The 25578-nt window shown below is 38.7% G+C and overlaps 1 protein-coding gene across 5 annotated transcripts in view; it reads right to left on the reverse strand.

The window, feature by feature from the left end:
• Nucleotides 1-25578, reverse strand: part of CHD7 (chromodomain helicase DNA binding protein 7) — a 217629-nt gene that overhangs the window by 54034 nt on the left and 138017 nt on the right. For all 5 annotated transcript variants that reach the window (XM_087707027.1, XM_087707026.1, XM_087707023.1 and 2 more), the window contains 4 exons: nt 24008-24073; nt 19353-19408; nt 14441-14555; nt 10557-10640 (listed from right to left, as the gene is read on the reverse strand). In XM_087707027.1, coding sequence (XP_087563153.1) covers nt 10557-10640; nt 14441-14555; nt 19353-19408; nt 24008-24073 — 321 coding nt within the window. The remainder of the gene's footprint in view (nt 1-10556; nt 10641-14440; nt 14556-19352; nt 19409-24007; nt 24074-25578) is intronic.

Genomic DNA, 25578 nt, shown 5'->3' on the forward strand with positions numbered 1-25578 from the left:
CTGCCGGGTGGCACAAGCCCGGGAAGCGAATGGAAGTTTTCTGCGCGACTGAAACAGAAGCCGCGGCAGGAGAGCGAGGCTGCTGCCGGCCGTTTCACCTCGCGCAGAGAATTTCCACTGGGTCCCGGGGCTTCTGCCGGGTGGCACAAGCCCGAGAAGTGAATGGAAGTTTTTTGCGCGACTGAAACAGAAGCCGGGGCAGGAGAGCGAGGCTGCTGCCGGCCGTTTCACCTCGTGCAGAGAATTTCCACTGGGTCCCGGGACTTCTGCCGGGTGGCACAAGCCCGAGAAGCGAATGGAGGTTTTCTGCGCGACTGAAACAGAAGCCGCGGCAGGAGAGCGAGGCTGCTGCCGGCCGTTTCACCTCGCGCAGAGAATTTCCACTGGGTCCCGGGGCTTCTGCCGGGTGGCACAAGCCCGGGAAGCGAATGGAAGTTTTCTGCGCGACTGAAACAGAAGCCGCGGCAGGAGAGCGAGGCTGCTGCCGGCCGTTTCACCTCGCGCAGAGAATTTCCACTGGGTCCCGGGGCTTCTGCCGGGTGGCACAAGCCCGAGAAGCGAATGGAAGTTTTTTGCGCGACTGAAACAGAAGCCGCGGCAGGAGAGCGAGGCTGCTGCCGGCCGTTTCACCTCGCGCAGAGAATTTCCACTGGGTCCCGGGGCTTCTGCCGGGTGGCACAAGCCCGGGAAGCGAATGGAAGTTTTCTGCGCGACTGAAACAGAAGCCGCGGCAGGAGAGCGAGGCTGCTGCCGGCCGTTTCACCTCGCGCAGAGAATTTCCACTGGGTCCCGGGGCTTCTGCCGGGTGGCACAAGCCCGGGAAGCGAATGGAAGTTTTCTGCGCGACTGAAACAGAAGCCGCGGCAGGAGAGCGAGGCTGCTGCCGGCCGTTTCACCTCGCGCAGAGAATTTCCACTGGGTCCCGGGGCTTCTGCCGGGTGGCACAAGCCCGAGAAGCGAATGGAAGTTTTTTGCGCGACTGAAACAGAAGCCGCGGCAGGAGAGCGAGGCTGCTGCCGGCCGTTTCACCTCGCGCAGAGAATTTCCACTGGGTCCCGGGGCTTCTGCCGGGTGGCACAAGCCCGGGAAGCGAATGGAAGTTTTCTGCGCGACTGAAACAGAAGCTGCGGCAGGAGAGCGAGGCTGCTGCCGGCCGTTTCACCTCGTGCAGAGAATTTCCACTGGGTCCCGGGGCTTCTGCCGGGTGGCACAAGCCCGGGAAGCGAATGGAAGTTTTCTGCGCGACTGAAACAGAAGCCGCGGCAGGAGAGCGAGGCTGCTGCCGGCCGTTTCACCTCGCGCAGAGAATTTCCACTGGGTCCCGGGGCTTCTGCCGGGCGGCGGGACCCCCGCACGACGTTCTGTGCGGGCGGCAGCCGCTGCGCCCATGCTCTCGGAGGCGGCGATCCCATTCACGAAGAGGCAGCTCCTCGTGGGCGCAGCGCCTGCCGCCCGCACAGAGTGAATTTAATTGGGATCGCCTGCGGCCGCGAGGACCCCTGCACAAATGGATTCCTCGCGGCTGCAGGCGATCCCAATTCACTCAGCCAGGGCGGGCAATTTCTGCACGAATTGCCCGCCCCGGCTGAGTGAATTGGGATCGCCTGCGGCCACGAGGAATAGTCCGTTCGTGCAGAAATTGCCTGCCCCGGCTGAGTGAATTCAATTGGGATCGCCTGCGGCCGCGAGGACTCCTCACAGCCGTAGGCGATCCCAATTCACTCAGCCGGGGCGGGCAATTTCTGCACGAACGGACTACTCCTCGCGGCCGCAGGAGGACAGGGAGGAGGAGGGGGCAGCCGCCCGCACGCGGTTCAGGGGCTTCTGCCGGGCGGTGGGAGCCCCTGAACCGGCCGCGGGCGGCTGCAGCTGCCCCCACCCTCTCTCCTCCTGCCGCGGCGAGCGGAAAATTCGATTAGAATTAGATTACTCACCAGTCAGCGCAGCTGCAACCTCTTTCGTCTTTTGTAGAAAGGAAATGGAAACTCGCGCAAGCGTGCTGAAAATTTCCCATCCCAGCCAGCTCACTGATTGGCTGGAGTCCAGGCCAATCCAATCAGTGAGCGGGAGGCTGGGCTGGCTTAAATTTGTAGGTAGTAGGTAAAAGGCTAAAAGCACACTTTTTTTGGCGCTCGCAGCTCCCGCCCATCAGCTGCTAGCTTGCTGGGCTGGCTCATCTGGTAGGATAGAGAACAGAACGATGAGCCAGCCCAGCAAGCTAGCAGCTGATGGGCGGGAGCTGCGAGCGCCAAAAAAAGCGTGCCTTTTAAAAAGGCGGGCGGGACGCGGGAAAATGCATTGGAAGGCGGGTGTGTCCCGCCAAAAGCGGGATGTCTGGTCACCTTATCTGAAACAGTACTTGCTATGTGAGCAACAAGGAGACAGGAAGGAGCTTGGCTTAGCTGAGAAGTGAAAGTGAAACTGCTTGTGTTTTGCTTGTATTGTATATTATTATTATTTTGACCCCTGCTGAATCAGTTACTTTTGTGTGCTTTCTGAATGTGATTACTGCTGCAAACTGTGACCAACCAGGTCAGCTTTAGCACTGATAGCAGCCTGATTCAGCACAGCTGATTGGCGGGTAGATCGGACTGCAGGAATACCCCCAATTAGCTGTTCTAGGCTACAGGGATTGCCAGAGACCATCCCTGCCTCATGTTTTTGGCCTCTGGTGGGGGTGGGTGGAGGTACATTTGGTGTATAAGATGCACCCAAATTTTCACCTTCTTCTTTGGGGGGGGGGGAGGTGTGTCTTGTACTCTGAAAAATATGGTAATTTATTGTCCTGAGGAACAATGAAGCTAAAGAATAAAATTTCCAACTTACTCAGTCAGGTTTTCTCCCTTTACTTTCCTGAATGTTGCTAGTTTATGGCTACTAAGGTTAATATATTTTAAGCATTATTGACTTTAAAGAAATCACAGTCCTTCTCCAGCACCTTCAAGCCTCTTGGATACTTTGGTTTTAAGAAAGATTGATTGATGATTGATTGATTCATTCATCATATGGCACATTTTAAGCAAGAATCTGTGGCCAACAAGTAATACTGTGGAACCTTGTTCTAGCTAAATACCACATACTGAATGGTCTACCTCTCGTTTGAACAATGTTACATTTCAAATAATTTTTCAGTGTATGATTTAATGACTTCACCACTAATATCAGTGCTTAGCCCCCTACTTCTGCATTCAAATTCATTTCAATTTGTATAATCACCCACTCACTAAAACACATGGGCAGATAAAGTTTAAAAATAATACATATAGAGATACATACACACACACATACATACACACACATGTGTGTGCTTTATAAATATATATATAAAACCAGCAAAAAATATGTGTTCTACATCAGCAATCCCTAACCTTTTTGGCTTTGCAGATCGACGGAGGGGAGAAAGGGGATAGTTCCCTGGAAGCAGTGGGCGAGCATGTGCAGCTCCAATTGCACGAGTGGCATGTGTGTTCACCACCAACGCAAACGGAATATTGCACATAAACTCGCCTGCAAGTTCAACAGCCGGGTTCTAAATGTGGATCACTGTTCTGTTCAATTTGGAAAGACTGGCTTTACACTTCTCATCTACTATGGTAGTCTATGCACAACCACTTGGAAAGAAGGACTAAACATATTAACAATACTGACAAATATAAGAAAGTCTGACCAAGAACTGGTTGATGCCTCCAGTAGATGAACTATAGCTCAGACTGGTCGTTGTGGATGTGATACAAAGCAGCAAGTGAAACTCAATCAATAGAAGTATCTTTCTTATTTGTTACTGTGTTTCCCTGAAAATTAGACAGGGTCTTATTTTGTTTTGATCCCCAAAATAAGCGCTTGGCCTTATTTTCAGGGAGATCTTATTATTTTTGAGGTGCAGGAGGCCGCGAGCGTGGTCACCTCATGGCTGCTGCTGTGTTGCAATATTTTCAGGGGAGGGTTTATTTTTGGGGGAGGGGTTATTTTAGCACATGTGCTCAAAAGCCCTATCTGGGGAGGTCTTATTTTCAGGGAAAGGTGGTACATTTACTGTTGTCCAGAAATATGCTGATGGAAGAGTTAAAGACAAAAATGAAAATAAAAAGTTTTTTCTTCCTTGATTTAACTGGCCACAATGGAAACAAATCTGGTGAAATCAATATTAAGAAATTATAGAAGACTGTGATATAAATATCATATCAATATTGATAATATGTTGCATCCAAAAAATGTGGAAAATACAGACAAGAGAGATCTGCTCCAATTAATGAAGAAATTGATACTGGACTAAATAACAAAACATTTTAAGTGAGGCCACATACTTTTATAGAAAACAAGTCAGGAAGCCCACCACTATCGGGTAGTACATTTCTCTACAAGATTAGAAAAGGGAAAGTATAGTAATAAAGATAGAAGCGGTACTAGTGTTAGGGCTGATATTTGCAGGATTGAATGCAAAATTGGAATTGAGGAAATATCAATAAACAGAATTTTGGTGGGGATGCAACACCAGACTGTTGGCATTTGCAAAGTCCATTTCAAAATAAAAACAAAAAACAACAAAAAACAACCGAAGATGAGCTGCCAAGAACGATCACTGGAACACTGAAAATGTTATTTGAATCAAAGCCAAAATTTTGCTGTAGAAGATGCTCTGGAATACAGAAGTCTCCTGCCAAAAAACTTACATTTGAATTCTATGTAGTATGGGTTAATATGTATGAGGAATACACACACACACACACATGTACATACACATAAATACATACATACATACATATGCAGTAGAGGAAAAAAGTATTTAGTCAGCCACCAATTGTGGAAGTTCTCCCACTTAAAAAGATGAAAGAGGCCTGTAATTGACATCATAGGTAGACCACAACTATGAGAGACAAAATGAGAAAACAAATCCAAACAATCACATTGTCTGATTTGGCAAGAATTTTTTTGCAAATTATGGTGGAAAACAAGTATTTGGTCAATATCAAAAGTTCATCTCAATACTTTGTTATATATCCTTTGTTGGCAATGACAAAGGTGAAACATATTCTGTAAGTCTTCACAAGGTTGGCACACATTGTTGCTGGTATGTTGGCCCATTCTTCCATGCAGATCTACTCTAGAGCAGTGATGTTTTGGGGCTGTTGCTGGGCAACACAGACTTTCAACTCACTCCAAAAGTTTTCTATGGGGTTGAGATCTGGAGACTGGCTAGCTCACTCTAGGACCTTGAAATGCTTCTTATGAAGCCAGTCCTTCGTTGCCCGGGTGGTGTGTTTGGGATCATTGTCATGCTGAAAGACCCAGCCATGTTTCATCTTCAATGCCCTTGTTGATGGAAGAAGGTTTGCACTCAAAATCTCACGATACATGGCCCCATTCATTCTTTCCTGTACACGGATCAGTCGTCCTGGTCCCTTTGCAGAGAAACAGCCCCAAAGCATGATGTTGCCACCCCCGTGCTTCACAGTAGGTATGGTGTTCTTTGGATGCAACTCAGCATTCTCTCTCCTCCAAACATGACGAGTTGTGTTTCTATCAAATAGTTCTACTTTGGTTTCATCTGATCATATGACATTCTCTCAATCCTCTTCTGGATCATCCAAATGCTCTCTAGCAAACTTCAGACGGGCCCGGACATGTATTGGCTTAAGCAGGGGGACACGTCTGGTACTGCAGGATCTGAGTCCCTGGCGGCGTAGTATGTTACTGATGGTAACCTTTGTTATGTTGGTCCCAGCTCTCTGCAGGTCATTCACTAGGTCCCCCCATGTGGTTCTGGGATTTCTGCTCACCGTTCTTGTGATCATTTTTGACCCCACGGGGTGAGATCTTGCATGGAGCTCCAGATCAAGGGAGATTATCAGTGGTCTTGTATATCTTCCATTTTCTAATTATTGCTCCCACAGTTGATTTCTTCACACCAAGCTGCTTGCCTATTGCAGATTCAGTCTTCCCAGCCTGGTGCAGGTCTACAATTTTGTTTCTGGTGTCCTTTGACAGCTCTTTGGTCTTCACCATAGTGGAGTTTGGAGTGTGACTGTTTGAGGTTGTGGACAGGTGTCTTTTATACTGCTAACAAGTTCAAACAGGTGCTATTAATACAGGTAACGAGTGGAGGACAGAGGAGCCTCTTAAAGAAGAAGTTACAGGTCTGCGAGAGCCAGAAATCTTGCTTGTTTTTAGATGACCAAATACTTATTTTCCACCATAATTTGCAAATAAATTCTTTCCAAATCAGACAATCTGATTGTCTGGATTTGTTTTCTCATTTTGTCTCTCATAGTTGAGGTCTACCTATGATGTCAATTACAGGCCTCTCTCATCTTTTTAAGTGGGAAAACTTGCACAAGTGCTGGCTGACTAAATACTTTTTTGCCCCACTGTACATAAATAAATAAATAAATAAATAAATAAATACATACATACATACATTGTAAACCACAATGCCCACAATGAATAAGATGATGTAACACTTTAAAATGATGAAAAGTTTTCCTGAATATTGAAAATAGTGAAATTATTTTTCCCCACAGATTTAAAGACAAAAATACATTCAAGTGTTTCTTGAACTTTTTCTCTCCCATAATCTTCCCCACTTTTAAAACTAAGTAGGAGTTCGATTTATGTGGGTTATGTTTCAGTATTTACTGAATTAAAAATTATAACTGACACTTCACTGCTGCTACAATTAGTTGGTATAGTTTTAGTCTACATTACAAAAGTTTTCTGTCTTTAATTGGGTGAAACAGTATATCACAATGATGGCAAATCTTTTAGAAACCAAGTGCCCAAACTGCAACCCAAAACCCACTTATTTATTGCAAAGTGCCAACACGGCAATTTAACCTGAATACTGAGGTTTTACTACCTAAAATAATGATAAACAAGGCAGAGTCCAGCTAATTGTTCTACAAAAAATGTGATAAATGCACTTTTATGCCCCCTTCATTTTTTTCTGCTTTTGAAATATTACGTTTAGCAACAAAAAAAAATTAAACTTTTGTAATATCATTTCTCTTTCCCTTTCTCTCTCTTTCCCTCCCTCCTTCTCTCCATCTCTCTCTCTCCCCCACCCTCCCTCTCTTTTCCAGCCTCTCTCTCCCTCTCCGCCCCCACCCCACCGGGAGAAATGCGATGGAGCTGGGCTGGGACGACGGCACGCGTGCCCAGAGAGGATTCTGAGTGCCACCTCTGGCATGCGTGCCATAGGTTCGCAATTGGTATATCATGAACAATATATCATAAGCATCATAAAGTTATGGGGTTTTTGATATGCTAGTGCTACCCAAGATCTATTATAACATACCATATTTTTCGGAGTATAAGACACACTTCCCCCCTAAAAGAGGGTGAAAATTTGGGTGCGTCTTATACATGATATGTAACCCTGCCCTTTGGCTTCTGCCTCCCAGAAATTTGCCTCTTTGCAGCAAACAGCGAACAACCAGTTTCAGCTTCAGCGTAGCCTGATTAGCACAAGGAGGACTCCTAACCATCAGCTGTTTCAGGCTGGAGGGATTGCCATTGCCTATTGCTGCCTCTGCATGCCTGAAACAGCTGACCATCGTGAGGTCCACTGAAACCGAAATGGGCTGTTTGCTGCAAGAAAGTACACTGCTGGGAGGCAGAGACAGATTTTTTTTCCTTCTGCTAATTAGGGTGAAACAGGCCGTTTACTGTTTGCTTCTTGCCAAATTGTAAAATTTCATTGACAAACAAATACAGTGTGAATTACAATATAAAATATTTACATTATTACTTGTCTTCCTCTTCATTTTCTATTCCCATATTTTACATATTGTTTTGGCATATTAATATCTTTCATATCAATTGATAAAGCAACATTTTGTCCAGGTGAAAGATATGGATGTTCAAGTACAGGTAATCTTTAAACTTATAACCATAATAGAGGTTACCCATCATGGTTGTGAGTTGTGACAGTTGTAGAACAGGTCAATCATGTCATCCAATTTTACAAGTTTTTCTGATGAACTCTGTGTCATTAAGTGGACCACAGAGTTTGCTGAGTTTGCTAAGTTTGCTAAGAGTGTTGTTTTGCTAAAAACCTAAATTCAAAACCATTAGTTTTTCAGCAAAATTATCTTAGAATGTGGTCACATGACTGCAGGATGCTATCAATCAATGACTATCAATGAGACCCAGTTGCTGAGCAGCCAAAGTTCAATCACTTGATTGTGGGCGACCATAGAGCCTTAAAATTGGGTTGTAAGTAGCTTCCCCACAGATCCACTGTAACTTCAAATGGTTGTTAAGCAACCAAGCCGAGGACTAACTGCAGTATAATTTAAAACGCTACATTTTTGTATCCAAAAATGTAACAGAAATACCCATTACAATAAATTAAAATGAAAATAGTTTTAGCAATGTATAGCAAAGGACAAGTATAAAAAGTGGAAAAAGGAGCAAATAACTAAGGCAAAATATCAACAAATACCCGAGCCTATGAGGAAAGCTAAGATTCACAATGAACAAAGACTTACGAAAAAAGTAAATAACTTCTTCCAACATGTTAAAAACAAGAAAAAAGTCAAGGTAACAATTGGTCCATTGCTGCGAGAAAACGGCAAGAAGGTGACAAGCAACAGGGAGAAAGCAGAACTACTTAATTCATTTTTTGCTTCTTTCTTTACACAAAGGGAAAAAACAGTCCAACCTATCAATAGCAATAGCAATAGCAGTTAGACTTATATACCGCTTCATAGGGCTTTCAGCCCTCTCTAAGCGGTTTACAGAGTCAGCATATTGCCCCCAACAACAATCCGGGTCCTCGTTTTACCCACCTCGGAAGGATGGAAGGCTGAGTCAACCCTGAGCCAGTGAGATTTGAACAGCCGAACTGCAGACAGCTGAAGTAGCCTGCAGTGCTACATTTAACCACTGCACCATCTCGGCTCAAAAAGAGCACCACAAAAAACAGATTAGGAACACAAGTTAAAATATGGAAGAAAATGGTAAGTGAACACCTGTCACCCTAGACGAGTTCAAATCACTAGGAACGGATGGATTACATCCCAAGGTTCTAAAGGAACTGGCAGACGAGATCTCAGAGCCACTGAACTATATATTTCAAAGATACTGGAGCACCGGGGAAATGCCAGAGGACTGGAAAAGAGCTGAGGTAGTTCCCATCTTCAAAAAAGGAAAAAAAACATAGATACAGCAAACTACAGACCTATCAGCCTGACCTCAATACCTGGGAAGATTCTGGAAAAGATAATCAAGCAACGAATCAGCGAACACCTAGAAGCAAACAAAGTAATAACCAAAAGCCAACACGGGTTTGTCAAAAACAGAGCATGCCAGACTAATCTTATTGCATTCTTTAACAAAGTGACAACATTAGTGGACCAGAGGAATGCTGTCAATATCATTTACTTGGACTTCAGTAAGGCATTTGCTAAAGTAGACCATAACCTACTACTAGATAAAGTAGCACCACCACCAAATGGATTCGTAACTGGCTAACCAGCCGAACTCAATGTGTAGTCCTCAATGGAATTGCATCTGCATGGAGGGAAGTATGCAGTGGAGTACTCCTAGGCTCTTTTTTAGGCCCAGTACTCTTCAACATCTTCATCAATGACTTGGACTAGGGGATAGATGGGGAACTCATCAAATTTGCAGATGACAGCAAGCTGGCAGGAATAGCCAACACTCCAGAAGATAGTTCTTAAGATACAGAAGAATCTTGACAGGCTTGAACACTGAGCACTATCTAACAAAATTAAATTCAATGGTAAAAAAAGTAAGGTTCTACATTTAGGCAAGAAAAACAAAAGGCACAGGTACAGTATATGTGGTACCTTGCTCAACAGTAGTAACTGTGAAAGGGATCTTGGAGTTCTAGGACAACCATTTAAATATGAGCCAGCCGTGTGCAGCAGCTGCCAAAAAAGCCAACACAGTTCTAGGCTGCATAAACAGAGGGATAGAATCAAGATCACATGAAGTATTAATATCACTTTATAACGCTTTAGTAAGGCCACACTTAGAATATTGCATTCAGTTTTTGGTCACCACGATGTAAAAAAAATGTGGAGACTCTAGAAAGAGTGCAGAGAAGAGCAACAAAGATGATTAGTGGGCTGGAGGCTAAAACATATGAAGAATGGTTGCAGGAACTGGGTATGTCTAGTTTAATGAAAAGAAGGACTAGGGGAGACATGATAGCAGTGTTCCAATATCTCATGGGCTGCCACAAAGAAGAGAGTCTAGCTATTGTCCAAAGCACCTGAGGGTATGGCAAGAAGCAATAGGTGGAAACTAATCAAGGAGAGAAGCAACTTAGAACTAAGGAGAAATTTCCCAACAGTCAGAACAATTAATCAGTGGAACAACTTGCCTCCAGAAGTTGTGAAAGCTCCAACACTGGAAGTTTTTAAGAAGATGTTGGATAACCTATTGTCAGAAGTGGTATAGGGTTTTCTGTCTAAGCAGTGGGTTGGACTACAAGGCCTCCAAGGTCTCTGTCAACTCTTATTCTATGTATGGCATACTTCATTTTATTTTTGCTAGAAAACAAATGCAATTTAAAAAATAAATAAACTTACCTCTCCACTATCGTCTTTGCTGTGTGAAATATCCATTATTCGGTCAACTTCAACATAATCTGGATTAAAAAGTTCATCATCTATCTATTCAAGGGTAAGCATGGATAAAGGAAAAAATCAGTAAATAAAACAGTAGGGATACTATAACACAAAATGCATGTTTGGTAAACTATAGCATTAATTTAAATGCAACAATCCAGAATGATAGCATTTCTGAGGGACCTGAACTTCTTTCGCTTTGTTAACTGGGTCTCTTAATCACAGTGTAAAGTTTTTGTTATCATGCAAGAATGTTTAAGAATAGGAATGTTTAGGGTTATTTTAAATGAAGTGAGAAATTACAATTCACTAACGAACAGCCTAAAATGTTTATAGCATGTGATGCATTTAGCATTCTTGAAGATTGAAATATATAAATTGGAATTATGAAAGCTATATGCTGTAGATATAAACTTCAGAAATCACCTAATTACTGCTTAAATCATATTCAGAAAAAAATATTCCTGAAGAAATAAATTAGATACCCTATTTGTTTCCTACTTTATCTTGGCAATGAACTTATTGTTTATATTTCTTAAATTTATGTGAGAACTGATATATAATTGTGTACAAATCAAATCTATTATAAATACGTACTTTTTCTTTTTATATGATATAGTGTAGTGGTTTTACTTGTTCAATCAATGATTTACAGAGATTGCCTGGATAAGTCCCTGCAGTTTTCTGGTTAAGATTTTTCAGAAGTGCTTTGCTATTGCCTCCTTCCTAGAGCTGAGAGAAGGTGACAAGCCCAAGGTCACCCAGCTGGCTTTGTGCCTAGGGCAGAACTATAACTCACTGTCTCCTAGTTTCTAGTCTCATGCCTTAACAGCTTCACCAAATTGGCTCTCATGTGCTTACTGGTACAAGCTAAAGGCAAACACACATAGCACTTTTTGAATAATTGAAAAGTTCAAGGTTTTCAGATACATTATTTTAATTGTTGAATTGGCATATTCTAAAAGCAAAGATCTTGCCAATCAGTTTTGGATACTTGGTCTTTGCTTGATATATCTCTTACATGGCAGATAACTTTACCCATCAATAGTTACTTCTAAGTATCCTTTCCACTAACTTTCCACCATGGAACCTGATTTCTATAGATCACAGATGGTTTCAGAAGAGAATGGAACATACAGATTCTCTTGAGTCATACCAAATCTAACCAATTAAGTTGTAACTTCTTTTTAATTGATTATACCATGAAACTGGTGGAAAAATTCAACCAGAGAAACTGTTCTGGATAATGTGGTGTTTTAAAGTGGACTGTCTCTAAAAATTAATCAGTTTATTGCAGCCTGTTAGCTATTTAATTTGCAGAGAAAAGTGTATTATTCCATCATGACTGAGGAATTATTCAAATTCATAAATCATGATGAAATAATACATTTCTCTGCAAATTAGTACCTAATTCACCGCAATGGGTTGATTAATTTAAGTTGTTATGTAACCCGGTTAATGTGGATTAACTTTGTTCATTCTCACCTGATGATCAAAACAAGGAATTTATGAAGCTGCCTATAAAGAGAAGACATTGACATACCACTTTGAAAAAGCTAGTTGGGAACATCTGAATTTCACATCTTTTTCAGCAGATATGGTAAAATGCTGAAAAATCCAAAATATTAGGTACCATCTTGATCTAAAAAGATATTTATAATAAAGGTGGAATATAATGGAGTAAGAAAATTGCTTCAACATGACAGCATAAATAGGTAGTAATCTTGAAGCAGTTTTAATATTCTATAAATGCCCTTGAGATGAGACCCATTCGGCCTTCCAAAAGAGCATGAAGATCTGGCTCTGCCAACTGGAGTGAGTCCTAATCAGGGTGTGGAACTCTGGAAGTGGCTAACGGATTACATTAAAAAACACCTCCTTGCTGTGCGAACTTTGCTCCATTCCTCTCCATCTTATTTAATTTTAACTACCTTCCTCTTATTTTAATTTTAAATTTAAGGTCCCTATTTATTGTTTATTTTATATGGCATTTTTATTGAATGATTGTAAATGCCTAGAGTTGCCTTTGGTGAAATGAGTGGCACATAAATCCAGTAAGAAAAAGTTAAATAAATAAGCAAGCATGCAAATAATAAATAAATAAATAAATAAATAATACATGATAGCATAATATGTCTTTGCTTTTCCATGTAATCATGGAAAAACTACTGTCTTGGCAACAGAGCATTCTACTCATAATTTATGACATGGTTTATAATAGAGGACACAATTTATCAAACAGCAATCTCAAATTAAGGGTTTAATAGGAAATAATTGGCATCTTGGACACAAAAACTGAAGAAAAATTAAAGAAAATTGGTATAATTTAGTAAGAAAAATAATCTTCAGAAAGTACTGCATGTAGTATTCTGAACCAGCAACGGTTTGTGAATGTGGCATGTGACTTTATGCTGATTAGAATTGGTTTACCTAGATTAAACTTCAGTTTGTCAACTTCCAGACACTAATTCCATAGTCTACTGAGAACAGCACCCAATCAACATGAAATTAACATGAAATCTTTAGCTACTTTGTTTTCAAGCATTGCCTGAAGCTGATATACAGCTGTTGCTAACAATTTTCTAAGCTCCCTACCAGTTTGGTTTAAAGATGTAAAGAAAAGAGACAGGATTTGTAGTCCTACAAACCATATTTACTAAAGAACAGCACAATAAACTTATTCTATCTCTAAAGGTTTCTATAGCTTTTGAGACAGAACAATAAACAAAAATGCATTAATTGTTGGGCAGTTAAATAATTCCATATTTCCTAGAGGGGAACCTCCTGTATCTTTTGGATCACAGTGTGCTGTTTTGTTCCTTCTTCTTCTGTTTCAGTGTAAATACTCAGTCCCAGTGACACTGTAAAGTGAGGGGATATTGTGTTAACCCACATGCCAGTGAAATTAGATCTTCCCATTATTTCACCTAGTTATGGCAGCCATAAAACTCACTATCTACCAACTACTAAATGAGGTTTCAATACTGAAACATAATTATCAGGAGTAACTTTGTGGGCAGCTCAGGCTTCAAACTAAGTGACAGACCAACCACTATTTAAGTCAGTTTGCTTAGAAAAATAACAGGATTTTAATTAAATATTAAATGAAATAAAGATTCAGGACTAACATGTTTTTGATCAGATTCCTTTGCTACCTGTTTGGACATGAAGATGTATGACACATATTGCTCAGATCACTAGCTTTTCTGTAAGTCTAAGCCTCAGCTAGCTCTAGTTTGTTTGAAACAGACTAGATTGAAATTAAGAAATTCTCTGGAAAATGTGACAACAATGTGGGGAAGGGGAAAGTTATTTATTTGTACATGCATCTATAAAACTAGTTCCTTAGAATCATTCAATCATTATAAAACAATTAATAATACAATAAAGTCTAAAACTTGTAGCAATGTAAGAAGCCAGCATAATGAAGTACAATCCAAAATAAATACAAACCCACAAGATTTAAGACCATTAAAAATCAAGAGAATTTAAACATCAATCCACTTCAGTAGATTGAGTGCTTAAAAGTCTGTTTTCAAAACATTTAATAAAAATATTTATCCAGCCTATATAAAGTATTATTTTAAAGGAGCCTATGGGAGACCATCTTTACAATGTTAGGGGTAATCTCTTCAAGGCATATAGATATTTACAGACATATGAGATCCAGATTGATGTTTCACTGTGATAAGCTACCACATCGTGCATCTGCTTACATTCCAAATAGTTTTCAAAAGAAATTGCAGGTACATTGAATAGAAATGACTGAGCTTTACATGATGGAGTTATCAATGAACCTCAGCCTTACTACATGATTTAATCCAATTGAAATAATAAAAATATACCTCTGAAAGGAACTTATTTTGAACCTGCTTTGCTTTAAATCTTTTAATCTTCTGTTGAATTCTCCTGTCTTTGTCCAGTAGTTCCACAGAGGCCCATTGGCAATGGAGGTAAGAGCTAAAAGAAGAAAGAAAAATAATCATAGCACTATTTATCAGCTTAATGTTTATGCAAACTGATTGTCTTAATAAAATAATTGTCTTAAAACTAATACATAAGCTGCAGAGTTTTATGATATCATTTAGCAAATAACTGCAATGGACATTTTGATTAAATATGGAAGATATGCTTCTTGTTTTATTAATATCATCTCCCTAAATATTGAGAAAATAATATTTTAGAACTAAAGAGGATATTTTCAGTAATAATCATTTTTACTGGAGAAACAAAGAACTCAATTCATTAAAAAAATTCCTGATTTGCCTGAGAGTATAGCAGAATGTGATTTGCTTGCTTTAGGTTAACAGTGTTGAAATGAGCTATGACTTAGCTTTGTGACTAATTCACAGCTGTTACTTGTTCAATAAACCTAGCTCATAACAGTGACCATCAACTTAAGTTAATCTGACGTAAACATTTTAACAGAATAAAAATGTTCAAAGTCAGATTGATTTAAATCAGATATTGCATAATTAAATATTTTCTATCACAACTTTTGCAACTGGAGAGCACATTTGGAATTCCTAGAATTGGTTGGGGACAACTCAGAAATAGTTACAACTAAAACAGGGAAAGCACCAGGGTTTGATAGACCTCCAAGTTCATACTGTAAGCATTTTGAAGACCAACATTTGCAACGTGTGCTGAATTTTATTTTGCAGGGATCTGCTATGTGAATTGTGGAAAGAAGCTAATACTGCTTTATTGTCAAAAGAAGAACAAGATTTAATCTAAACTAAGATTTACTGTTGAATTTCATTGCTGAATAATGACTATAAAACATTTACATCAATTTTGGCTGATTAATTAAAGAAGATTGTGCAGGATTTTATTTATGATGACCAATATGGGATCTTACACAAAATTAAGAAACAATATAAGAACTGTATCTACAACAATATACCAACTGGCACTTCTTTATTTATTTAGTGTATGGTAATGTAACATTAGCCAGGAAACTGCAATGCTATTGCAGAATATAGTTTGACTGTCTGTTTGCTAGCTCTGTTTGGTTCATGCTCGCACGTTTCCAAAGATACGTGTCGGGAGGGAGAGCTAGCTCTGCACCAGAAAGAAAAACAAGTAGCTTTCCTGCAGCAGCAGCCGAGACCCTCTCCCTCCATCAAAGCCACCTCACAAACAGACATCACAACCAGGGAGGTGCAGGGCCGGCAGGATTCTGCTCATCTCTGTACTTCAGTATTATCTACTTATCTAGCCGCATAGAACATGCTTTTGAACTGTTAGGTGGACGGCAGCGGAAGCAAGTGACGAGAGCTCATCCCACCATGCAGTGCTAGAATTTGAACTGCTGGAGCAAAGATCATCTCCAGCATCATTAAGCCACTAAGCTATCATGCCTCCCTGCAAGTGGCACTGATTTTTCTGGATACAGAAAAAACTTTTGACAATTTGAATTGGTCTTTTATGTTTAAAGTTATTAAAGATATGGACTCTGGAATTTTTCTTTTTATTCTGGTCTTCATGACAACACTACATTTTATGCATAGTTCAATTGTTTTAAAAAAGGGGACATATATAGTGGCAGAAGTGAGCAGTTTGGGAGATTTAACAAATATCCACAACACCCACTTCAATGTAACCCTGGTTCTATCTGCATTGCTCACAATAAACTTTGGCCATAAATTATAAGTGACAAAGAGATAAACTGGATTCAAACTGGTAAAATATAGCAAGTGCTATGAGCAGTTGGTTAGCAGAAGATGAATCCTACAATATACAAAAGGGCTGACTCCACCTCTGAACTAGAAGGCAAGACTTGAGGCATCTTCCTTTTCTAATATTACAAAACTTTCAGTGAGTTTATGTACTATAAGCACTCTATATGACCCTGGATGGCCCAATATGGTCGAAATTTGCATGTGGGGGCAAACTTATCCATTTTATAAAGATAGGTAGCTCTTCTGTAACAATTATACAAATATTTTTAATCACTGAAATAGGCTACTCATGTCCAAAACAATTTTTGTACTTTACAATTAGAAACACATCTGTATTCTATTACTTAAGCAACGCCATCTTATATGATAAAAAAAACCACAGCTACTATGTTGCAATTCCTGCCATTTGGAATGATATCTATCCAGTTTCAAGTGACTCCCATCTATACATTGTTAAAGTAATTGTTGAAACTTAAAGAGTCTCAGAAACAAACAAGTCTTCCAGTTTCTTCAATAATATACTCGTGGGAACCTCATAAAACTCTGGATGTATACCGTTTCAGAAGGCAGGAATTGTAACATAGTAGCTGTGCATTTTGGGTCCTATAAGATGACACTACTTAAGTAATAGGATACGAAGTGCCCTTCTTCTGCTGGACTGAACCAACAGAGATAAATGGAGATGAGGGATCCTTCAGAGAGTCAGGCATAATACCTAAAAATATTATAAAGTAGTAACCGGCACTTTACTCAGACTAGGGCATGTCTGTCTAATCCAGGAAAGTGCTCAACTGCTGAAATAGATGTATCTATGCACTTGGTGACAACTAACAGATACTCTTTGAGCAAGAGCTAGACATCCCAGAGGAGCCCCATATTTTGCACATTTTGAATGGGAAAGTCAGCAATGAATTATTTCTGAATTTTGAGGGCCCTATTAGACACAACCATTTGGTCTTGTGAAGACTGAACCTAAGTCTCATCCCCTTCCCTCATCCAGACAATCTCAGGTATTGGGTCAGGACTTAGACTACATCTTTATACCAGGGTTTGAGATATACAACTGGGTATCATATGCATATCAATGATACCTGACCCAAACTGGCAGGTGATTTCACCCCATGGTTTCCATGTAGATATTAAATAGAAAAGGGAGAAAGTTTTAAGCCCTAAGGCACCCACATGTGAGAGATCATGGGCAAGATTTCTTTCCACCTGTCAACACTGATTGAAAGTGGCCACAGAGAAAGGAGAAGTTATTTATATCAGGATTTGAGATATCTAATAGTATATCTAAATCTCTGGTATAAAGAGAAAGGCCAGCAAGGGTTGCAGGTGGGTGGTGAGGAGTGTGGACAGGACAGCAAGAGTCTTAGGCTGGTACTGAAGAGTGCAGACATTGTGGCATGGGTGAGCCAGTAAGAGTTACAGGTGGGCCAGTGGGAGATGCAGGTAGAATGCTGCAGTGGTTTGGTTATATAGATACTGGCTGCTTGTTATGGCCCAGTTACAGTCTAAGTATCTTGAATAATTTATTCAGGATCATCAGAAAGAAAATCAATGCTGAATAGTTTTCATTAGGGAAGTATGAATTGTGGAGAAAATGTCCTGAAGATTAATTTTCTTCTAGACTAAACCCTTGAGAAATAGATTTCAAGCATGCCTCATGCCTTGGTTTCCTGGGGGGAAAAGGATCTCTCTTGGCCTTATGTGTGAGGCTGGCTGCAGACCTTGACTATGAAATTGTGTTTTCCATTTTGATGCTTTGTCCTCTCTCCACATCTGAATAGCACTTGCTGTATGTGCTTCTGAAAGCAGAAGTAGCTGAATACTTATAAACAAAGGATATAATTCTTAGGAAAATGCAGCCTCATGGGACATGTAAGGAGGCTAGGGCTTTTATGCCCTTCACAGATAACCAAGGTTCAACCAAGTCTACCTCTTCTCTCTAGTCTCAGAGCTACCATGCTGGAGTATCACTGGGCCATTTTGTTCTTTTGAAGCTGACCCATCATATCACCACATCCAGCATCCTTCAGCTTTCCTACTACAATCCTATCAATTTTCCTACTACAATCCTAACAGGAAATGCTCTCGAATTGTATCTTGGTGCTAAGTGATATATTGCTGTTGTGTATATTGCTGGCCTCACATTAAGTATCCAAGGATTTTGGGGGTCATCAGCTATATTACCCTCTCCTGAAATTTTGCTTGTCCACTTTGAAAGAGATCATCCCATAACTGGCCTGAACTTTCCTGCTAGCTAATGAAATTTTCTTGGCATTCCTCTCAGGCTGCAGGAGAGTTGCTGCAGTTGGCACAATCCAGTGTCTGCTTCATTAAAATAAGGAAAAATTTTGGGTGGCCTTTAGTCTGCTTCATTGAAGGCAAGCTTGAAAACTTCTTATTTACTTTAGAGGTGATTGGACTTTTCCCTTGACGCTTTCTCCCCCACCCTCAATCTCCTGGGTTATTCTCTGCATAACTGTAGTTGACCTGTAACACTCTTAATTGTAACATTTTATTCTGAATTCTTAAGATGAATCTGCTTTCCCCTAGAAAGCAGAAGATAAGACTGAAAAGATGGGTTACCTCTATAGGACAGGAAGTAACCTTAAGATCCGCATTCTAGAGTTATAGTTGAACTATTAAACTCAATAAATTTAAATGTCAATTTCTAGAATGTCATTTTCACTGCAACTATAGCTGAAATTTACCTTAAGAGTGATACTCTGCAGCAGAAACTAAACAACACTGTAGCTTTTATATTTTTTTAGTCTGGAGTTCTGTTGACATCTAGTTACTAATCTCATGGTTAGAAAGTTCCAGCTCCACTCACCACTAAGTAGTGTATAAAATAAGACATTATGGATACATCTATTATAAGCAGAAATATTCCATAATGACACATATTCTCCTTCCAAACACTTAAAATTAATATTCTGTATTGCTACTCATATGCAGAACAGTATCTGTAATTGATTTGTACTTAATATCTAATGTTTATATATTTTTAACATGTTTTACATATTGTGGAGCTGTTTAAAGAATATTGAAGACAGGGGTTGCTTACAAGTTTTTGTATTTTACATAGAATTCTTCTGATAGTGTTTCTTCTCCATTCTCCATCTATAAAAAGAAAGATCAATGGTTTTAATTACAAACAACTGTGGTAAATATCACCTTAATCTTAGTTAATAGAAAATATTCCTCAAAAACAGGATGTGTTTGATATTTAATAGTAACAATAAAAATAGGATTTAAAAATTTCTTATATATTTTTAAAGGAAAAGCAGAGAGTTAGAAATGCAAAAACTTCCCTGAATTTACTTAAGCCTTGAAAATTCTACTCATTACAATTTCAAACACATGAATCATTGTAACTCCTCCCTAACCACACACAGCTTCATTCACAAGTTGACCCCAAAATGGCTTTCTGCCAAACCCACAGTGCTACAGAGAAGCCAAGTGTACCATTTTCTCAGGCAGCAGCCAATTAGCAACTGCACTCCTGAATGCCTTATGTATTATTTTTGGCTGGCTCTTGACAACTTTATATTGTGGTTTTGTGACTTGTTCAAGTAGTGTTTTAATATGGTTTATGGTTCCATAGCATTAGTACTGCTGAATAAGTATTCATATTAAAGCTGGACTTTAAATGTCTTATTGTTGCTTTAATGCATTTTTTATATAGTTTTACTTGATAGTGCAATTACACGAAGCTTGGCAAAAAGTCCTTGCATATCAAGTAGGTAAACAAAAGCCCAAATGCTACTTCCATTGCTTAATTTTAACACAATCCTGTTAAGTAGGATGATGTATCATGCAAGCACAAAATCTTATTTTAGACTTTGAGATGCAACTTTAAATTACAATTCTGTGTTTAAAGTGTGTAGATACCACCCAGATGAACAGGACTTCTCAGACTTACAACCACTGTGGTCATTTTATCAAAGTAAGGGCACTTGATAACCAGCATGTATTTGTGACAGTTGTTGTGGTTCCAGGTCACATGATAGCCATTTTTGACTTTCCCAGTCAGCTTCTGACAAGCAAAATCAATGCAGGAAACCGAATATGCTTAACAACCGTGTGATTCACTTAGTAACTGCAGTTATTTGCTTAACAACTGTGGCAATAGTGATTAAAAGGTTATAAAAGTGAGCCCAACTCACTTAACAACAACTTGTTAACAACAGAAATTCTGGTCACAATTCCGGGTGTAGGTCAAGCACTACCTCTACTCTGTTTGTGAAAAAAGAAATCAATGGCAATTGTCAAAAACAATTTGGATATAGCTTCTGGTATTAATGACTAAAGGTGGAGGAAAAGTTTCTCCCCCTCTTCTTGTAGCTTTCAGGACTATCTGGTAGAGATGGAGGAAGTTAGTAGATGACTTGCTGTCCCCAAAGGGGAAGGAATCTCCGAAGGGAACACTGGCAAGTATTTAGTAATATTGTTTTAGGATGTAGAATGGCCAAGATTTTAAAGTTTTAATTTTTATATTTTGAAATTCTTTTTTGTGTTGTTCTAAACTGATTGAAAAGAGATTTTCAAAAAAGAAATCTAAGCACTCCTCTGCCATAAACTTCTTCCAAAATTAAGCAATATTCCAATTTGTTTATTGTTTCATTTAAAATACATTTTTGTAAGCCTAATCATTTACTTTTTGAGATACCATATTTTTCAGAGCATAACATGCTCCGGACTATAAGACGCACCTTAGTTTTTGGGGAGGAAAATAAGAAGAAAAAACATTCTGCCTCTGCCTACCAGCATCCATGGTATTCAGGTGATACATGGTAACAAGATCAGCCAATGAATAAGCATAGCAACTAAGTCAGCCAATGAGGGTTATTTGGACTCTGAAACAGTATTTGCTGTGTGAGCAACAAGGAGACAGGAAGAGAACTGAAGGTGAAACTGCTTGTGTTTTGTTTGTATTTACTGCTATCTTGGAAAACCTGCTTTTGGTAATGTATTGTCTATTATTATTTTGAATTCTGCTGAATCACTTACTGTGCTTTGTGAATGTGATTGCTGCTACAAACTCTGACCCTCCAGGTCAGCTTCAGCACTTATTGCAGCCTGATTCAGCACAGTTGATTGGTGGGTGGATCAAACTGCAGGAATACCCCCAATCAGATGTTCTAGGCTGTAGGGATTGCCACAGACCATCACTGCCTCCATGCTTCGCGTTTTTTGGTAAGGGGGAGGAGCTACATTCATTGTATAAGACACACCCAAATTTTCACCCTCTTTTGGGGGGAAAAGCTGCGCCTTATACTCCGAAAAATACAGTATACCACTTTTTAATTCTGTTCTTAAGTTTGCTTACAACATAGAGTTTTCTAGATATAGTAAACAATATACCCCATTTCTAATCAGGATAACCATTCTAAATATTCTTAGTCCTGGTTATTAATGTGTAATCTGATTTTCATATATTTACTAAAATTATTTAATATGACATTAACTGAATAACTACAGTGCATACATTCTGAGATAATTTTGAGATATGAACAACCCAACACTTTGTATCTTTACACTGTGTACTGGGTACACAGTGTTTAAAATACACTGAGTAAAATATATAAAGTTGTCTTAGATTGTAACAGATGCCAAATCTAATTTAACTGTAAAAATCTTATTAGTTTAAATTCAGCTAGTGCAGAAATTAAATTCTTCTTTTAGTATTGTGAATTATTATAGTGATTATGCATGAAAAGATGATCTACTAAATACTCTTATACTAAACATATACTGTCCCTAGTTTTTCTGGCACAGGTTGCACTTAAAGATGACTCCTCCACCTCACAGTTTTAGTGTAACTAAGAAAAAATATTTTTTTAAAAGAATACTAATTAATTTTAGTTAAGCTGATTTGTACTGTAGGGTAATCAAATGAATAGACTTTGTAATTGAGAGATGTAATATAAGTCCATGTATCTGAGTCTGTTGTTTCCTTCACAGCAATTTTAACTTTTTTTTTTATTCTGCAAAAATCTTAATATCTTTATGCTGCACATTGTTACGCTAAGCATTTTTTGACAGAAACTTGTTATCTCCAGTTTTCAGCCCCCCCAAAACTCAAACCCATTCATATAATGCATTTGTTTAACGACCATGGTATTCAATTTATAACAGCAGCATTTGCTTAACAACCATTGTGAGAAAGGCCATACAATCAGGCATGTGTCACGTAGTGACCTACTTAATGATCAGCATGTCTTACAACAATAATGGTCACAAGTCAAGGATGAGCTGTAAAAATATGTTACTCAATTTTGGGTAATTAGCCATGTTTGAGAAACATTGTTCTACAGAATAATGCAGGCTGCAGTGTTGGATATGACTATCAGGTTATTTTGGCAGTAGTCTCAACCAAAAATAATTCTTCCTAGCAAAATTATCACCTATTACGATGAAAGAGATAGGTGAAAATAAATTCAGCAAGTGGACTATTTCTAATTTAGAATCAGTTTAACTCCCATTACATTACTGTGGAGAATTACTAGTTTCTAACAGCTCCCCCATGAACCAGAAAAGAGGTTGTTCTTTTCACTGATAATGGAGGAGTCTGAAGGTCACTATTCACAAAAATGTCTCCTGCATATAATCACACTCAAATAAATATTGTTAAGAAACTACTGGCACGGCAAAAGAATCTAGCCAAAGTAGCAAAATGTGGGCTACAAATGCTTTAGATGATATACATTTTGGTTTGGCCCTGGTAATACGACAGTATTATTAATGTTTTTTTCTAATATAACCATTTACATTAGAGGCTGAAAGAGAGGTGAAATTATTTAGGGATAGACAGCCTCCTCCTGTTGGAAATACAAAATATTCTACAGAATCCAAAGTACAAAACTATAAGGATATGAATTCAGAGCATTGGCTCTAGTAAAGAAAAAAAGGAAACCTTCTATATGACCTAAAGCAGATAAATGTATAGACACACAGACGATACACAATCTTAATGAGCAAATAATCTGGCCTTAAAACAGAAGCCTTAATATTAATTTCTTATGTACTACTATGAAAGTGAGAGGAATGCAGTGGCTCAGTGGCTAAGACGCTAAGCTTGTCGATCAGAAAGGTTGACAGTTCAGTGGTTTGAATTCCTAGTGCCGTTTAACAAAGTGAGCTCCCGTTACTTGTCCCGGCTTCTGCCGACATAGCAGTTTGAAAGCATGTAAAAATGCAAGTAGAAAAATAGGATCCACTTTGATGGGAAGGTAACAGTTTTCAGTGTGCCTTCGGCATTTAGTCATGCCGGCCACATGACCACAGAGAAGTCTTCAGATAGCGCTGAATCTTTGGTTTTGAAACAGAGATGAGCACCATCCCCTAGGGTCGGGAATGACTAGCACATATGTGTGAGGGGAACCTTTTACCTTTACTATGAAATCATAATTCTAATTTCATATCAGAATGTGTAATAATAATTTTCAATTTATTGAAATCTACAGCTTTATGAAGAATTATAAAAATAACATATATCCTATCATTCATTTTTGCCGTTTCCAATTTCTTTAAATATTACCCTTGAACTTTAAATTAATCTCTCAGATTAGATAATGCTGAAATTTAGAAACCTATTCATTTTTTCCCTAAAAAACAGGCACACCAATAATAATTAGCAATGTTTTGATTGACAGTGGTTAGAGAATTTACAGTGAAACAAACTATTCTAACAATGAAGATTAAGATAATAAACATTACCTGTTTCTTGATTATGCGGCTACTCAAAATTTTTTCTACTACAGGACCTTCAGCATCAGAAGATTCCTTAAAATGAAATATTTTATAGTAACTATTGAAGAAAAGTACATAAAGGAATATCCATATTGTCAGAACTGGTCATATGTCTCTATTATTGACCTCTGGAAATGTCTAACTTGAATTTGCATAATTCCCAGTCACTTTGGAGAAAATTATATCAAATATAATATTGAACTTTCTAAAGAGTCATCAACTTTCCCCACCATTCTGTCAGAACTGAAGAAGCTTCTTGGATGAGAAGCGAAATGTTTTTAAGGAAAAAATAAAAAAAGTTCAATTGCCTTTTGGAAAAGCACCTTTGGGACAACCATGACCTGAGTAATTGAGAATTTCCATAGAAACTTCACCATGTTTGATATCAATATAAGATCAATATTGTAATCTTTTTTCAGTCAGGTTTTAAATAAATAATTTCCTATTTCAATCATTTTCTTGCAGTTGTGCAGCGGCCACTCTGGAAGAGAACTTACAATTTTCGGTTGTTTCCTTCCCTTTTTATAGAATATTGCTACATCAACATGAGAGAAATGGAAGTAATATAGTTACTAGAACAACTTTTTTATCAGCATCCTGTCAGCCCTCCCATGTAAACCAGACAAGAGACACAGACCAGCTAATTCTAATTTATCGTAAGACTACATTTCAAGTCTGAAAGTAAAATCTGTCTCTTTTAACTGTCTGATCAAAGAGTGCAAGTCTTTTCCAAGTTTCTTTCTCTGATCATTAAGTCATTGGGGATTCCTCCCTCTCTTGTCTAATTTTTCTTTAGAAAGCATCTCTTTCCTTCATTCCTCCATATCATTCCCACATACCATTTACATATCCCAAAATCAGTATACAGTTCTATATATAGCTCTATTAGTGTTTCACATATTAGGAAAAAGGAAAACAAACTATTGAGAAATAAGGGTAGAGAAGAGACAATAGGTAAAAATATCAGGAGCTATCAAATAAAGCAGTTCATGAACCAAAACAAAAATTACAAGTTAAATTTTAAATCCTTAAATGGCTGCTGACAATTCCTAGAACCAATCTAAGGGAAGCTCATTTATCTCTAGAAGTGATTCAGGAGCTAGGTAACTTGCTCTATTACAAAAGTTGTTTTTTCAAATGGAAGAAACACATTTTTAAATCATTTATAGTTTAAAGAAGAGGTCTTCACATTCTGCTAAATAAATATATAATGAAAAAATGTTAGCTTTGTACAGGATCATTATATACTTTTAATGCTAACATTCATCAAGAAATCTTATTTTTATTTACTAACTTTTATAATGCATTTTTATTTTATTTCAATATTCAATAAGTCTTACAACCATATAAAGTGCTTGCTTCGGCAGCACATATACTAAAATTGGAACAACCATATAAAAATACAAAAAGAAAGCATAACAAAGTTAATGCAACTAAACTAAAACAATAAATCAGACTGTTAATTAGATATCAATTAAAGGCTCGGTGTTTACTGTTTTCCTAAACATGCACACTAAATGATTCTCATTATTTTTTTC

This window comes from Thamnophis sirtalis, unplaced genomic scaffold, assembly GCF_051295495.1.
Source record: "Thamnophis sirtalis isolate CommonGarterSnake01/CBP01778 unplaced genomic scaffold, rThaSir2_p1.2 scaffold_2, whole genome shotgun sequence".
Lineage (NCBI taxonomy): Eukaryota > Metazoa > Chordata > Lepidosauria > Squamata > Natricidae > Thamnophis > Thamnophis sirtalis.